Source organism: Pleuronectes platessa, chromosome 9 (genome assembly GCF_947347685.1).
Source record: "Pleuronectes platessa chromosome 9, fPlePla1.1, whole genome shotgun sequence".
Lineage (NCBI taxonomy): Eukaryota > Metazoa > Chordata > Actinopteri > Pleuronectiformes > Pleuronectidae > Pleuronectes > Pleuronectes platessa.
This window is the reverse complement of record NC_070634.1, coordinates 11,014,591-11,031,636: the sequence shown is the minus strand read 5'-3', so window position 1 is coordinate 11,031,636 and position 17,046 is coordinate 11,014,591. Positions and strand designations below refer to the sequence as shown.

The 17,046-nt window shown below is 40.1% G+C and overlaps 1 protein-coding gene across 1 annotated transcript in view; it reads left to right on the top strand.

Annotated features, from left to right (window-relative positions):
- Positions 1–4,863: 4,863 nt before the first annotated feature.
- polrmt (polymerase (RNA) mitochondrial (DNA directed)) overlaps positions 4,864–17,046 on the top strand; it is a 45,613-nt gene continuing 33,430 nt past the window's right edge. The window contains exons 1-6 of the mRNA XM_053431204.1: positions 4,864–5,054; positions 6,287–6,385; positions 6,733–7,565; positions 9,096–9,229; positions 14,528–14,714; positions 16,653–16,802. Of these exons, the coding sequence (XP_053287179.1) occupies positions 4,913–5,054; positions 6,287–6,385; positions 6,733–7,565; positions 9,096–9,229; positions 14,528–14,714; positions 16,653–16,802 (1,545 nt within the window). The 5' untranslated portion in view covers positions 4,864–4,912. The remainder of the gene's footprint in view (positions 5,055–6,286; positions 6,386–6,732; positions 7,566–9,095; positions 9,230–14,527; positions 14,715–16,652; positions 16,803–17,046) is intronic.

Below are 17,046 nucleotides of genomic sequence, written 5' to 3'. Positions count from 1 at the left end.
ATTTTTAGGGGTTCAGTATCTTACCAAGGACACTTCGGCATACAGATGGGAGAGAGTGGGGTTTGAACCAGCAAACTTCTTGTTGGAGAACCACCACTCTAACCACTAGGCCACACTGCCCATTTATATATATATATATATATATATATATATATAAATGTTGTATATTATGACATTTAAAAAACCATATGTGTAGTTTAAATTATGTTCTTTTCTACTCAGTAGTATATGTGGCCCTATTTCTCTTCTGCAAGATAAAATAAAAAGGAAACATGCAAACAAACAAAGATGAAGAGTTTGAGAACCACAGGAAGTTCTAGTTGTACTTCCTTTGCTGAAATTCCCTGTAATTAAAATAATACAATCACTCTATGTGCTGCAGAACTCCTCAAAAATCAGAGTGGCCCCCCGAGGTCAACGGCAAAGCGCGGGCCTCGTGTGAACGTCAGATGGGGCAGCAGATTGCTTTGTCGTGTCCTGCAAGCAAATGTTTGGGCTCTGAGCTCAGTGCCAGAGCAGAAACAAGCATAATGTAATTCTTTGTTAAAAGTCTGAACGTGCACTGTCTCTGTGTTTTACAGTGAGCATCTTTGATCTGGACAACTACAGTAATGTGGATGATTTCAAGGTCATAACTCATGTTGAGGATTTAGTAAATGTCCAGCAAAACTAATCCTGGTTATAATTGTTAAAATCATTTAGAGTTTACAAGTGTGTAATCCACTACATCATTTCATGGATCAGACGCAGGTACAAGGAACTTTTGAGGCTGAGCTGAGTCGAGTTGAGTCGTGCTGTGTGGGTGTGCCCTGAGCTGAGAACTCCACTCTGTGAGCCAGGCACCCAAGAAGGATGTTCTCAAGTGGAGGAACCTAATCTTTCCCAGCAGGGATCCAAGCGGCTCTGTAAGTGTATGAATAGAGATAATATCTCTATAATGAGGCCTGTTTTGTACCATCAAAGTCTTCAAAAGAGTCTGAAACCTGACCTCCCTCCTAGCACTGACAATCCCTCAGTAATAGCTCCCTATTATTAATTGTTTTGCCTCCCTGCTAAGTCCATGTCTCTCTCTTTCTCTCCCCCGCTTTTAGTTGTGCTTTAGCAGCTCACCCTTGACCCAGTGCTTTTTACGTGCACTGACATTCTGCCGTTTGGCAAATCACTGCTGGAAGGGTAATTGTTTTCCTTGTGTTTTAGATAAAACTGTTTCCAGATACATGACAATCTACTTTCTCTTGACTGTCGATGCTGAGAGTTACAACACTCGCATGTGGAAATTATCCCATCGATTTTATTCATGGCCAGTAAATTCTTATTATTTCAGTGATTATGCAACTTGTGCTTTCAGTGGGTCCAGCACTATGGGTGTTGTTGGTTCAGAATCAACGCAGGTGTGCCCGATACCTTTTGAGCTGTGGTTGGCTGACAAACATCCGGAGGTGGTGAGAGGAACTGACCAGGCCACCGCAGCTCAGACGCGGCCCTTTGCATATCCTGCTTTGTGACCATTGTCTATTGTGAGTGGCTGTATGATAACTGGGTCATCTATCTGATGCTGTGGAGAGTTCTGAGGGAAGCAGTCTCCGAGTTCTTCACAGGATAACACGCATAGATCCTATCGTCTGATAGTGTTTGATAAAAAAGTAGAATGACACTCAGTAGAGCGCACACCTCCAAGGGCCATCAGCCTCCGTATGAAACCGCATTTAAATTCACCAGATACATATTTTTATTTCGATCTGCACCAAATTTTACCCACTCATAAAAACTTTTATTTTTGTTGTGTTGATGATGTGGGAAAAAACCCTTCCCACATCATCACTTCCTTACTTTTCTCATTCTTTCAAATAAAGAAGCACTTGCAGCCTCAGCTACAGTAACTTGTCTGAAACAGGATGACACAGCATCAACACAAGACTCTCACATTATTCTATTAAGATGTACTTAGAAGAATAGCAGCATGACACATCTTTTGACATTTTACTGACTGAGTAATTGAAACCATCTTCAAATGCATGTGTGGGGAAACCCAGCAAGAGCTGTGTGAGTCACAGCATCCAGTAAAGGCCTATAATAGTAATGTAAACCTCAACATACTGATCTATCCTTAATGGACAATAATGGACATATAGGGCTTAATCTGATGACTCCTATTTTGATGTTTGTTTCTTTGCTTCGTGAGTTAATAGCAGATTTTGCAAAATTGTAATGTGTGTTTCTAACTTTAAGCCCAAAAGTGTGATTTAAAAAAATATGTTTAATAAGGTGTGACTTCTTTGACTCAGATGTCACATTATGTGGCGAAGCTCCTTGAGAAGCAACTTTTACCTCACAGGACAGAACCTAAAACACTTACAAAAAGATTGTGTTTTGTGTAGAAAGAACCAACAAAAGAAACGTTCTACTTTGCCCAGATAGCCACTGTCTACTGGAAGCCCTGAGATGTTGGCGGTTGCCCCCAGAGCTATGTCGTCAGCTGATAGTCGATGGGCTCTGAGATTGTAGACAGCCTCACCAAAACCTTATCCCACAACCGTGACCAATTCATGCCTAAAAATAACCGTAACCTAACCACAATTCAAATCTTACCCTTAACCCTAACCAGAAACTCTGAAATTAAGATTTTTCTCACAAGGACCTGACTTTGGTCCCTATGAGTTTTCCTAACAAGGAGTGTTTATACTGGAAAAGATCCTAAAGAGGTAACAAAATGAGTGTGCACACATGCACACAGGCGCACGCACACACACACACACACACACACACACACACACACACCAAAGGCATTTGGCAACACCGGCATCTCACAGAGAAGTATCTCCATCAAGTTTCCTCGGCCAGGTGAAGCAGTTTCAAAAACAGCCCTCTCTCCAACTGTTAAACAAATAGGGAGCCCCTACAAAGGTGTGCAAAAGAATCCACATGATCAAAGTGTATGAGAATGGCAGCCTTGTCCTTGCCTGGCCATTATCAGGCCCCATGAATGCCTGTCTTCTCCTCTTTTGTCGGCCGGGGCATTGACAGTCACTCACCCGGCAATGACTGTCACACCAGTGCAAAGAGCCAGCCGCCGACAGGGGCCAACCACATCAAACGAGGCTGTCAAGGGGCCCTGCTTGTGAACCGTGGCAACAAACACCTCCTGATCCTCACCTACAGCTCAGCGGCAGACACCCACCGCTGTGCTCTCAGCAACTGCCTCCACTGAGAAAAGATGTACTGCCTGGACCTCATTTCCCTCCACAACCCCCCCCCCCCCCCCCTCCACCCTCTCTCTCTTTCCTCTCTGTCTGTCTGTCTCTCTCTCTCTCTCTCTCTCTCTCTCTCTCTCTCTCTCTGTCAAGTAGGGCTTGTGTTAACCTCCAGCATGCCGAGACACAAAGGGGGCTGCTAAAGTGTTTAAGAATGCTTTATGGTTGCATGACAAGGGGAGGCTGACACTGCAGGGGGGTCAAAAAAGTAACCAGGACGTGAATGAGATCAATTCAGTTTTACTAACGATTTGGAGCTGAGTCACACTTGATTTAAACTGTATGATGGTGGGACTTCAAAAGTCGACAGAAGACCATCTTTTTGCACAGGCTGGAACAAGTGCTCCGGTGCAGGCAGCAGGCGGGCAGGTTGCATGTGTATACAAGAAGCTTCAGATTTCACCGCAAACGTTACCTCATATGCCCAGTTTTTACTCACAGATAATGACACATTTAAATAAGAACACAATTACTACTGTGAATGCTGTCTTGAGATAATTTACACAATTGTATGGAAAGTTGTGTTTTTTGGTGACAGGCTTGATGCATACAACTATTCTGCATTTCACTTAAATATCCACATTATCATTCATGCAGTTTGAGATGGACTAAATTTCTTCTTTTCTTTTCTTTATTTTCTTTCTTCCTCTTTTATGTAATTTCTTCTTTAAGTCATGACGTTTTCTGTCTCAACCCCCAAAGTTGCATGAGCAAATGTTTGACCATTGAAAGAAGCATCTATTTATTCAAATAAAAATGAGACATTTATACATGTGAATACACACGAAAATGATGCAAAACAATAATTTCAGCGCAATCATTTACAGCTTTGCCTCCTGTTTGACCTCTAGTGCTATTTTGGTAAATGTGGTGAGACTGCCACCTGTAGGCCAAACATACTTCACTATCCATTTAAAACGGATGTGATGTAAAAATGTCACTTATTTCTCAAGAAAATTAGAAAGGAAAGAAAACTCAGAAATATCGAGCAACTGATTTTATGTTATTTATTAAAGACATAACATACGTTAATAAATATACCATAATGCGGGTAATGATACAAATGTGCTGTTCTGGTATAGATCTCTTAGGGCCATGGTTAAGAACAATATCCAAGAGACTGATTTTTTTCTCATTTTATTTGAAATTTCAAGAATAAAGTTCAAATCTCAAAAAGAAGGTTGAAATATTGAGAATAAAGTTGAACTAAATCAAATATAATAATTATTTTGCATTTGAGAGTCAAATCAAAATGTGTAGAATAAATTTGAAATTTCAAAATTCGCGTCAAACTTACATAAACCTATATATCAAACTAACTAATATTATTAGCAAATATGACTGCTTATACAAAATGTCTTGTGTGGATGATAGGTTTATTCTTGATTTTTTTTCATTTATTTTTGACCTTATCCTCGAAATGGAAAAAGGAAAAACATCCTATTCCTCTTTTGTTTTCCTCATGTCTGACACTAATACGCTTCCGTACTTTTTAAATACCTTAAACTTTCCACTTAAACCCAGCAACGTTTGCCTCTCTCGATTTATCGGTGATCTCCTCACCAGGCCTGACGCGGCCAGTAGCTCGCAGCGCGATTGGGTTGGTCTTATCCAAGATGGCTGCCCACTGCTGAGGGAGAACGCGGTTGTCCCATGTCAACATGTCAGTCCTCAGAGTCTGTGCCATAGCTAAAAGTCTCAGTCGCCGCAGTTTGTTGGAGAAGTGCGCACTTCGCGGGTACTCGGTGGACTGTTGTCGGCTGTGTGCGTCATTGAGAAGCGGCGCAGTCAGACGAATCTCAGGTGAGCGGACTGATCTTCTTAGCAGTGCCTGAGTTAGTCCCAGAATGTCTGCGACTCGTGTGTTACATGACAAAGTGTCTTCGTGTTAATTTAACCTCTGAATAGTTCGTGTCATGTTAGAACGAGCGGAACGAGGGAAGAGGGGAGAGTATCTGTTGAACGGTCGAGCTGGAGGATGCTCGTGCATGACCTCCACAGTTAAAGTGTCACGTATTGATTTATTCATATTCACAAAGTGCGAGTGAACTTCTCAGAGCTGTGCTGTAGTTGCATTTGTTCCCTGTAGTAACCTCAGTCGATATGATACATAACTTCACTATAGTAGCGGCCTCTCGTGGGAGACTCCTGAGCTGAACAAGTTAGCCACACAGCTCCATATCTGTTATGACCAGTATCTCCAAGATCGAACATCTGAAGTCAAACATGCATTATTATAATCATCACACCTGGACCAATGTAGCTCTCTTCTGGCCTGCTCACATTCCAACTCTGTCCAACCAGGTTAAATTTATACTCAACTCGTCAGCAGCCACATTTTCAATCCAGGTGGTTTAGAGATCAATTTAATTTATAGATATACAGGATTTCTCAGTACTTATTACGTTATCTTTTATAATTATCTTATCATATGTGTACATCGATTTATTGATGTTTGGGCTTTGGGTTGATGCGTTGTGCTGTTGATATCCTGTCATCATCATGTCCTACAAGGGGGACTTCATGGATTTTAACACCTACTCCCTTTATAAGGAGAGCACTTAAGCTTGTAAAGTGCTTTGAAATAAAAATTATTATTATTATAATTATAATTGTTATTATTATTATTATTATTATTATTATTTCTTGCTCAGAATGTGGTTTCTGAAGCTCGGGTCTACGAAAGGGTTGGTGTCAGATCCCTTGCTCCTCCTCGTCCCTAAGCAGGACACTGAACCCCCACATGCTCATTCTGTGCATGTTAATTTTATAAAAATGAATCCAATCTAGCCTTTAATTGTTTTTAAAAAGCAAGCTATAAACAGAATACTCTTAGTATTGTTATCAGTTGTTGCATCATTACAATCCGAGGCATGATAGTTATACAGTGTGCATTTGGAGTCTAAAGCCAAGCCTAAACCTTTTAATCCTATTGTATTAGGTTAGGATTTAAAAGCATAAGTATGCAGCGTGTTATTCAGAAATATTTTTGTGAGCTCTAGTTGTAGATGGCTGTTTAAATCTTTTTCTTTCAGAAACACCGCTCCAGCTTCAGAGAAGAAATGTGTCGTTTGTTATCCCAAAGAAAGAACCTGCAAAAAAGCGTGTGTTGGAACAGTCTCAGCTGTTTGACGGTACGCTGCCACATTTTTAACCATTAATATCAAGCTATGCTGAATGGTCTGAATGATTTTCTTTCTAAATGCTGGTTTTGTTTGTTATTTCTCCAATATGCTGTATGCTGTTACACTGTTGAGTCTTAAAGAACCTCGTATCACAATTATTGTTTGAGACTTGAGCAGTTCACTTGTCTTTGGTGTTCCTCATTTGGTTTCCTAAATGTGCTAGATGTCTTTTGTGCTACCAGTATGTGAGATATTAATTATGTTGCACTGCTATCTGTATTTCAGTGCATTGCTCTGAAAACAGCGGGTCATGTCATTTACTCACATTAAATGTTTTCATTGTTTCTCCATCTCAGTGCTTGAGGCCAGGATCCAGCAACTCCGGACCGACATTGTTCTCGACATCCAACATGCTGAGGTGCAAGTTGTTAAAGCCAGCTCCTCTGGAAGAGGGGCTTCTTCAAGTTGGGGTCCCAAAAGCACGTCTAAGGAGAAGATTGCCATTCTTAACTCAGGAGCTAAAGGAACTTCTAAACCTCAGCAAAGCCGCTGGACTGAAAAGTTAGCTCTGGAGAAAAAAGAAAATCATAAAATGCAGCAGAAAGTTAAGCAAACTGATAAGAGGAAACCAACAGCCAAATCAAAAGGGAGCAAAAGCAGCTCCCAGATCCTACCAGGCACATCACATAAAACTATATCTACCACAGCTAAAAAGACCATACCTGCGATTAACACAAACAGGGGATGCACAAAATTATCAGATAAAAGTCATGCTGCGGTTCATCCAAAAGCCGCTTCCACTGCATCCACAGCACATTATGTTTCTAAGGGGAAGTGGAAGGACTCTAAAAATCAGCATCATGGGGAAATGGAGCAAAATCAGACTGATAATGATGCTCAGAGCAAAGCTACGGAACTGGCTGAGGTGGAAAAGTTGGAGAGGAGGCTCAGTCAACAGGCGAACCAGTGGACGTCCTCTAGTGTTCCAGAGCGCCCACAGGTGGACAGTGAAGAGCGTGCATGTGGGGACATGCAGATGAGCATCCGCTCCTACCTGGAGGCTTGTGTGTTTGTGGGGGACATTGATAGAGCAAGCCATTTCCTGCTCAGCCAGCACAGAGTAATACGTCGACGGAAACTTATGAACACAGATATTTACAACATCCTGATGAGGGTGTGGGCTAAGAAGGTGAGTCCAAAAGTGTTTCAGATAACTTAAACCGTTTTACATTTAATTTGAGCTTTTTATGTATTTTAGACAGAATAAGAGAGTTAAATCATTTGTAACTCAAATTTAATGCTTAATCGGAATAGTTCACAGAAAAATGAAAATGCACTCATTATCCACTCACCAGTATGCAGATGGAGGGGTGGGTGATCATGCGGCTAGAAGAGCGAAGTAAAGTTACAATGTTATAATTCGAGCCCAACCCGATATGTTGATATTTGCCACACTGTCACAATGTGAAGGGCTGGTAGACCCAAGTTTCCGGAGCGAGACAGATCCAAATAAAAAAAAAAAAAAAAAAACAGAATTCATTGAATACAATAAGGGGCAGGCCCAGTAGGAAACAAACAGGCTAACTGCTCAGGGTAAACAAAGCAGGAAATCGAAACAGACAGAGATAAAACAGAGGAGTTGACAGAACTGAGGAGTTGAGCTACATACAAACTGAACTAATGACAAGCTAGAGACAGATGGCACAGGACAAACAGTTGAAACTAATCAAGAGCGGATGGCAAAAATCAAAAATGGAGCGAAACACATAAAGGGAGGAAATAAATTGAACAGAAACATGTGAGGGAGATCAGAACTACAAAAACAGGAAACCTCGAACTAAAGCAGATCACTCACACTGATATCGGCTACCAAAATCCAGAGCTGTCGGCCTCTAGTTATGGTACAGTAGTTTGACTATAAACCATATTTGACACTATAGACTATTGATTTGCCAGTTTATTATCCCCAAGACCAGAAGAAGCTCCCTACATGAACCATCAACCCCCCCCCTGCTGTGTTTCCACTGACATCTTTCCCATTCCTGTTTGACCAGAAGAGCTGCATTATTAAACTGTGTAATGCTCACGTGAAATTCGTGTTGGATTCTGTGTTGTGCTGGGACCAAAGTCACACCCTTTTGGATTTTCTTTGAAAATGTGTACTCAGTCCTTTCAAAGAAATCCGTCTACAGCCAGTTTATAATCAGGGAAGGGTTTCACTTTTTAAGTTACAATACAATCATTCACTTCACTTTCATATTTGACCTTTGATCGCTAGACTTTTTAAATGAGGTCATAAATGTTCATGTGGTTACTATCCAGTCTAAACACTTTTTTAACAGCAGATATTTTGACTTGTCATAGCGGGACCAAAATAACATTAATGGCTCTGTTTGATTAAATATGCCAGTAAATAAAATAGAATCCATGATAATACAACTCGGAAACTGAAGCGGCTAAATGGAATTCCTTCTTCATTATTATTTATACCTATTCTTAAAAGCTGTATGGTCACACCGCTACTAAATGTTAGGTTGTTTCTAAACATGGAGTGGAAGTGAAACCCTGAATTCTCTACATTATTTAGATTGTTACTGTGTCAAGCATTTGCTAGTGTAGTCTAAGGGAATGTATGACATCATGGAAAATTGATGAAGTAAACATTGTATAAACTGAACTGAAGTTTAATGGCCCTTCTGTGTGTGTTCTGTATTTGTAGAGCTTATTACATCAGATCGGTCGCATATTTATTTTGTTAGAGGAGGCTGGTCTTAAGCCAAACCTGGGATCCTACTGTGCTGTCCTGGAGTGTATGGGCCGCAGTCCCAGCTGCACCCCAAAAGTCGTCACCAGGTACGAGCTCCCATACACCACACACACACACGCAAGTATCCTGAAGAGCTGTGTTTGTGATAACTTGCATTTGACATGTAAAAAACGTTTTGACTGTTTCATTTGATATTTGACTAGAGGGGTATAGAGAATATCGAAGTTTTCGGAAAAAAAAAAGGGCAGGCCGGTGACACCTAGATTCACCAGCAGGTGTCATGTTATTCTCACGGTTGCCTTTATTCTTCAACAACTTCTTGAACAGTGTTCATGGTTTTAGTTACTTACTATTTTTTCTGATTCATGATATACAATTCATGATATACTTTTCATGAATGACTGTATATAAGACGATCACTGTAAATAATTTCTCTAATCCTAATACAAAAATGACACTCGGTAGAGTGTATTCTTCAGCCTAGGTCCAACAGTCAAATTATGAAACCACATTTAAATTCACTAGATCCATATTTTTATTGCACACACTCCTTAAATATCACTCCTCTAAACACGCCTTTTTGTTAATCAAGATCTTTGAATCGTTCTCTGAGAAATAAATGGAAAATATTGAAAAACCCCATCTCTGAGTTAATGACAGTGAAAAACATCCCCCCCAATATTTAATGTATTCTTCCCTGAACTATGCTGCATCATTCCACCAAGTTTTTGGTGGAATATAAGTTTTGTGTAATTCTACTAAAAAACAAACGCAGGTGAAATCTTAATCTCTTTGGCAGAGGAAATAATAATGTGGTCAGTTATGGTAATATTAATTTACTAGGGTGTGTTTTTATGTGTTCTACTACTCTATCAGTCCAAATAACGTATACAGAAGCATCTCAGTTTTACAACCACAGACCATTAATGGACCTAAGATGCAGCATGTACTTTATATCAGCTCTACAGTATTATCACTAGTGTGTGGGAGTATATCATATAAAGCCTTTCTTCTACATCATCCCTGATACATAAATCGCCATGCATACACTTTCCTCATTATACCATTATATATAAGTTGACTTGAAATGTAAAAATAGCCTCATGATTAGAGTTTGTGGCTTTAGTGTAGCATCTTGGTGAATGTTTCTTTTTTGACTGCTTTCATCATATGATCGGGACGAAGGAGCAGCATGATCTAAAAAGGCCCAAGTGAGATTTGTGTCACTAATCTTATTTATACGAATTTTCTCTTTGGATTGTTTTTTGAATTTTGTGTTTTTGCTTATTTTTGCCCTATTGTTTCTTTCTCTCCTTTAGTTCGACGATTGTTGTAGCACGAGACACAATGCTACTGAGAGTGGTTCACTCTAATCAAATTTTTAAAGTGCACCAAAAACATACTAACAATAAATTCTCCTGTATTTAATTAAATTTTGCTCAAAAAATATTTTGCAAGGACGTCATTGACCACCACCAGCCCAGTCGTGGGTCTGCAGTAACTAGGTCATCCTGACATATAACTGTTAAGTAATATTAATTGTGTTGTTATGTCATTGAATGTGACACACAGATTTATCACATTACTTTTTAACACACAGAGCCCTGCTGGACACAGCTCACAGCATCAGCACAAGACGACATGTGTCTCAGTTAGTTTGCCTGTTTGATGGCAGCCAATACAATCAGCTGGCGTGCTGCCCAGGCAGTGGCAGAACCCATATAAAATTTCTTTTTTTTCTTCTTAGGTGCCTGACATTGGTCTAGTCTTACTCTTAACAGGAAAAATAAAAAAAAGGGCACTGGTGTTGTTTTATGATGTACCACCATGGATGTTGACTAAAAGACAATCCTGAACACTGCCTCTATGGTTTAAGCCACACAATCTGTCTCAGTTGAATACTTGTTGCACTCAGAGGGGGGGTCCCTCTCCAAAAATGGACTTGTGACGACTCACGATCGCAGAGTCCCTCATAGATGAGTCCTATTCGATCAAGCAGTCTCTGTGGATGCTGTTCAAATCTATAAATATCAATTGACTAAATTGTGCAGTATTTACCAGGTATTTTTAATCAAGTGTTTATCAGTTACTTTCTGAACTTTTGGAGAAAAAAAATTCATAGGTAAAATAAAGAAATTGCATTAGCAACTTTAGCATGAATTGACCATTAGTTTTGGTCTTCATGGTGTTACAGCCCCATATGGAAAGGGAATGCAGATTTGTCCCTCAAGCTTTGACCTTGATAAGCTTTACTCTTTGATGAAGACAACCTGTGAGTTTGAACACCAGCTATTTTCTAATCACACCAAGAAAAACAGTCCACTTAACATCAATCACCACAAGACCACAGAAGCACACTTATTTTCCCCCTGGACGTCAGTGACATCACACTGCAGATGGTACAGTGGTCCAATAGAGGGGCAGGTGGCAGTAGGGTTGGCTTGTTGGTATCTGGTTGGTCCATTGATCTCTGTAAGCTGATGCTCATTTGACATTGCTGTTGTGCAGTGGTGCAGTCCTGCTCAGTCTCTGACCGAACGGCCTGTCTTTTCTCTCACCTTCCTCGCTGTGGTCATCATCCCAGTCACTGTGTGTTTTTTGTCTGCCAGATCTTTTATTTCTATGTTGTCTTTATGGCCTGACTGGTGTTCTCTCTTGATATCCCTCTGGCCTCTGAAGTCGCCAGGAGCATCCTTGGCCTCAGTGTACCAATCCGCATCCTCTCTCATCTGTCTCTTTCTCCCTCACACACACACACACACTTGCACACACTGACCTACGCACACTCCCTTTAGGTTTTCCCTTTGTAAGAGCTCTGTCCTCTAGACTTCTCAGCTCCCTGGAGTGCAGCAGAGCAGTCACCAGGCCGATTATGCTCTATCTATCAACTTCTCTGCCCTTATTGTTCCTTTGGACCTCACTCCTATAGAACTCAGACTAATCCTCTCTTTGTTTGATGCTCTCTCATTTGCTCTGACTCAGGTTGCATGTCAGCATCACAGACATGAGTACAAATATTGAGAAATGGCCCCCTCTGTCGCTTGCTTTAGGAGAATTCACATAATGCATACATATACACAGTAGGTTTATGCCTTTTGTCCTTCTGCTTTTGTTGTGCTCATTCATTCATTTACAGATCTCTGCTCTCTCTTGATTTGATTACGTGTAAATTGCTAGGCCAGTGCTCCTGCAGATGGAAATTAGCATCATAAGGTGTGCAGGGTGAAGCTCTCTCTTCCTCTCTGATAAATGGGATTTACTCACTTCTGACTCTTGGTTTAGCCAATGCAATTCTGTGGTGAACCTCTAGGGAGCGGCTCTCTTAGTCAGTGTGTGGCAGGGGCTTTAGACGTGTGTGCACGTGCCTGAGAAGTTTACACTGCTTACTGTGGTCAATAGCCTGCTGGGTGACTTTCAATCATCAAATTTAACATTGTTTCATACACACTCATAATAATTATAAATGCTCTTACTTTCTGCTGTCAGACATTGTATGTGTACAGTTTGTAGAACCTGACCTTTTTGTGTGCTCCCTCAAAAAAGACTTGATAACAATAAGGCTTGATAACATTATAAACCAACATGCATGATAAGAAACTAATCACAAAAGACCAGACTGAAAATAGTAATTAACTTTCCTTCTTTGGTGTCATGTATCAAATTTGAGTAATGTAATAATCATTTCATTACAGCTCCCATTTGCAAATCTGGTTGCACATTGACGATATCTGCAGTCCAGACATGGACACTGTGCTTTAATGCAGTTACTTTCCAATCTTTAGTCAAGAGTGTGGTCTTTCATTCTGAGAGCACCATTTCTTCATTTCATGTTGAGGTTTTGTTATTCTTTCCCTCAGGGTCCTGCCCTTGCTCTCAAACAGCCTCCTGCTCACATGCAAATTTGCACTACTCCTACTAAAAACTGTCATTGGTCACCTTCATACCTGACATTTCATTGGTTGCGGGAGTTTTGACTGGATCATTTAGCAAAAATCTCTCCGAAGTCTGAGAGCAGACGCTTTTCAAGCGCACAGAAGCAGCCTGAGCATGAGGATAAGGACTGAAACTGAAACAATAGGCATTTAATATGCAGCAACATTATATCTCAGTGCAGACAAACAAATTTGCACGTGACTGGTGTCTATTTGAGAGAGAGCGGACTGGGTTTTGATGGAAAGCATGAGAAATAAAAAATATATAATGCTCTCAGAATAAAAGACCACACTCTTGAATACAGATGGGAGAGAACCACACTTTCATATGCTCTCGCCAGGAGAGTCTGTTTGAATAAATATTTTACTGATGTCGTCAGTGGCCATTAGCCTCTGGATCAGACTCATACTTAGATTCCAGATAAGCCTGTCGATGCAAATACTTGCATTGATATTCTGCAACTGTTGATCAGGGTAGGCGAGACATACCATTATCTGATTTAAGATGAATTAATCAGGCACCCAGAACATTTGATCATTTTCTTAACCCTATTACCACAGATCAGGTCAGAAGGTTGTGATCTTCTGATCTGGAGACTCCAAAGTCTGTTCCATCATAATAATTACAATCTCCCACTGAAATGAAAATCTAGCTCTTGTGTCATCTGATGGGCCCTCATTCAGAATATTTGACTTGAAGAAGTATCTCAAACATAATGTAAAGTATCGTAATAACTTTCAGAGTGTTATGTTTTCTAATCTGATGGACTGATAACTCAGTATAGGAATAAGACAATTACATTTCAAAACATATTAGTTGTTTAAGCCACAGTTATTAAACACTGTGCACATGTAATGAGAAAGACCAAGATATGGGACATCTAGTCCGGCTGCTAAAAATTATTTTATGCTCTTGCGGGAGACATGTGGTGAACTTGCTGGTGCCATTTTTAATGGGTTATGGTAAATGATTGTCTAATTAATGAATACAGCTGCTTTCGCAACCTCTCGCCACAACAAGTTACAGCAGCAACATTGCTCACTGTATTGGCTTCTTATGAAACAAGCCATCTTATCTCTCTGTTGGCTTTATCTGCTTTGCTGTACCCAATGCAGGCTTCACGTAGCACAATACAGTAAGTGCACAAGTGTAAGGACCGGACACTTTATATAAAGATGGAAGACACATCTCGTCTTGATCCCTTTGTTCGAAAATTAAGCTTCCTAAAATAAAACTAAACATATGTTTAGTTTGGTTCATGTCCCATCTGCCAAAATGGAAGAGGTGGGGGTTTATGACCTATACTGCAGCCAGCCATCAGGGGGCAATAAATATGATATTGCTTTTCTTTTGGGGAGCTGGGAGATGTTCTTTCCATACAGTCTATGGTCAAGAGTAACACAATCAATGCCACTGTAATAATAAACTGATGTATGTCCCTGTATATCCAGGTGCCTGAAGCAGATGCAGCAGGACGGTCTATCTGTGGATGATGTGTTCAGCCAGTGTATGTTTCGTCAAGATGAGAGAGACATGGTGCTGAAGGCCATGCGCATTGTCCAGCCCGACTACCAACCGTGCCTCAAGCTGACGACAAACGAGGGCTATACATCATTGGTTCAGGACTTTTACACACAGGTACCAAAGGCCAGCTTTGTCCTAAAGTTATCTCTTAAAGTTAACATCTGATATTATCACTTATACTTCTGCTTTATCATTAGGATACTTACTGATAGTAAGATAATAATAACAAGCTTCTGTTCCAATAATGTCCTTATAGAGAAGTCAAGTGTTATGGTTCCGTCTTAAAGTTTTAAAAGGTCTTGAACAGATATTAGTGGACTTAATAATGAACATTACTTACCTAGTTTTATACAGCAGAAACTTCATAATAGTGTAATCTTCCATACACACGTTTCCTTAAAAAGGGTGTGATGTATCCCAAGCTATTATCCCTTCAAAAATAATATACTTTCAGTCCAACAGAAATCTTAATGGAAATTAGGTGAAAGACTTAATTTGAAGAGAGGGTATGACTTTATGTAAAAAAATAAAAACAAGCTATGCATGACTATAAATACAGGTAAGAGTTATTTTAAGGCCAAGTGTTTGGTATTTTTTGCCAGCTGAAGCAGCAGAAAGCTGGGAAGGCTGTCAGACGGCTCCAGCGTGACTACGAAACATTTGATTGTCACCCCATCACAGCCAGACAGGCACTGGCCTATTTATAGTGGGCTAACTCTGCTTTCTAATGGCTCTTCTGCTTTCCTTGTCTCTCCTCCTCCTCCTCTCACCTCTCCTCACATTTTCCCCTCTCTCCTCCGCTGCTGACTCTCACATGATTCATTAACAGCTTTTCGTACAGTCGTTGTATTTTTATCTTTGCACCATCCTCACTTTGATCTTCATCTAAGTGACATATTTTGGGTTCTTTATTTGAGTGTTGGCCTGTGTGAATGTAGCTTCAGCAGGTCGTGTATTTTGATCCTGTTTGTGAAAGTATGCTACTTACAGACCTTTGAAACAGGTCAGATGTTACTGCTCCATCTGATTGTGTTTCCAAGACAAGATGATTTAATGATTGAAAGTTTGATCTACTTTCAACTTGTCATCTGAGACAGTCTAATCTCATTTGATAATTTTTTTATCTTGTATCTCAGTAATGCCTTCAGGAAAAGTCCTAATTTTGGTACAAATTCCTTGGATGAACCGCTCAAACCTTGCAAACATCTTCTCTGTGAAAAGACTGTAGGCATGGCAGTGTTGAAGCTTTACCTAAACAATATTGCAACTCTGTTCTTTCTGTGGATTTTTTCACTTCACTAGAAGCTGATTGTTGGTACTTTAAAAAAGGATCATGCCAGCACATTTTTCAGCGGCTATCTACTGATTTCAGCCCTGTATAGTGATAATGCGGGGTTGGTTTCTTTGTCCATTTAATGTTCAAAAGTTGTAATATTGTACAAGAGCTCTCTAGTGAGCAATTTATGTGCCACTGTACCTCCAGCTTTGCTCTGGCTGCTGAACCTGCTCTGTCTCTCTGAGTCCTAATTAACCATCTTTTGTATCTCTGCTTTCTATCAGCTAATAAATGATAGCACTGCATCTTCTCATGTGTACAACCCTTGTACAATATTTGGATAACATCCAGTAGCTGGTGCCGTGGCTAGGTTAATTCAGAGAAGAACAGTCATTTAAAGCACATTTTATGTTTATACATATACATGTTTGCATAAACATGTTGCCGCAATGTTTTCTTGATTAATTTAAACCAATATGAAGTATCTCTGGGTTTTGATTGGGTTTGATTATGAAATTTGATGATTCACCTGAAATATCTTTATCTTTTTACTATTACATTTTGTTATTTTTGTTGTTTTCTACCTATCATTGATTTCTCAGCTTAACACTTTGTTGACTAGTCTAAAAGGCTCCCTTTTAATACTTGCCATCAATAAGTTAACTAATTATCGATTACATACAGGGTTTGCCAGTCCTGTTGTATTAGGGTAATATCAGGACAAGGTAAGAAGCCTTAATTTGTGTCTGATTCTCCGGTTTTTGTTTGTGTTTTAGAGAAAAGACCACCACTACCCCAAACTGGACTTCACTCAGGACCAGCTCCTCAATGGTTTCAAACGTCAGCTTGATGTGGAGCAGGCCTGCACCGTCACCATCCCTTCAGTGGAGGCTGACAAGCCTGTCACTAAAAACATGGCCAAAATGGTAATCAGACTCACCTCTTGCTTCACTTCGTCCATAAGTAATCAACTCAAAACAAGGTGTTACAATATGGAGAAAATGTAGCTGGCAGTCAACAGAACATATATACTGTACCTCTTACCATAAAGCGGCTGAAAATAGCCTATCCTCAAGAGAACCCATATTTAAATTGGCAGGATCCAGATTTGTATTTGTATCTGAGCCAAATTGAGCACAATCATAGATATCAATACCCTTTGTGTTATTC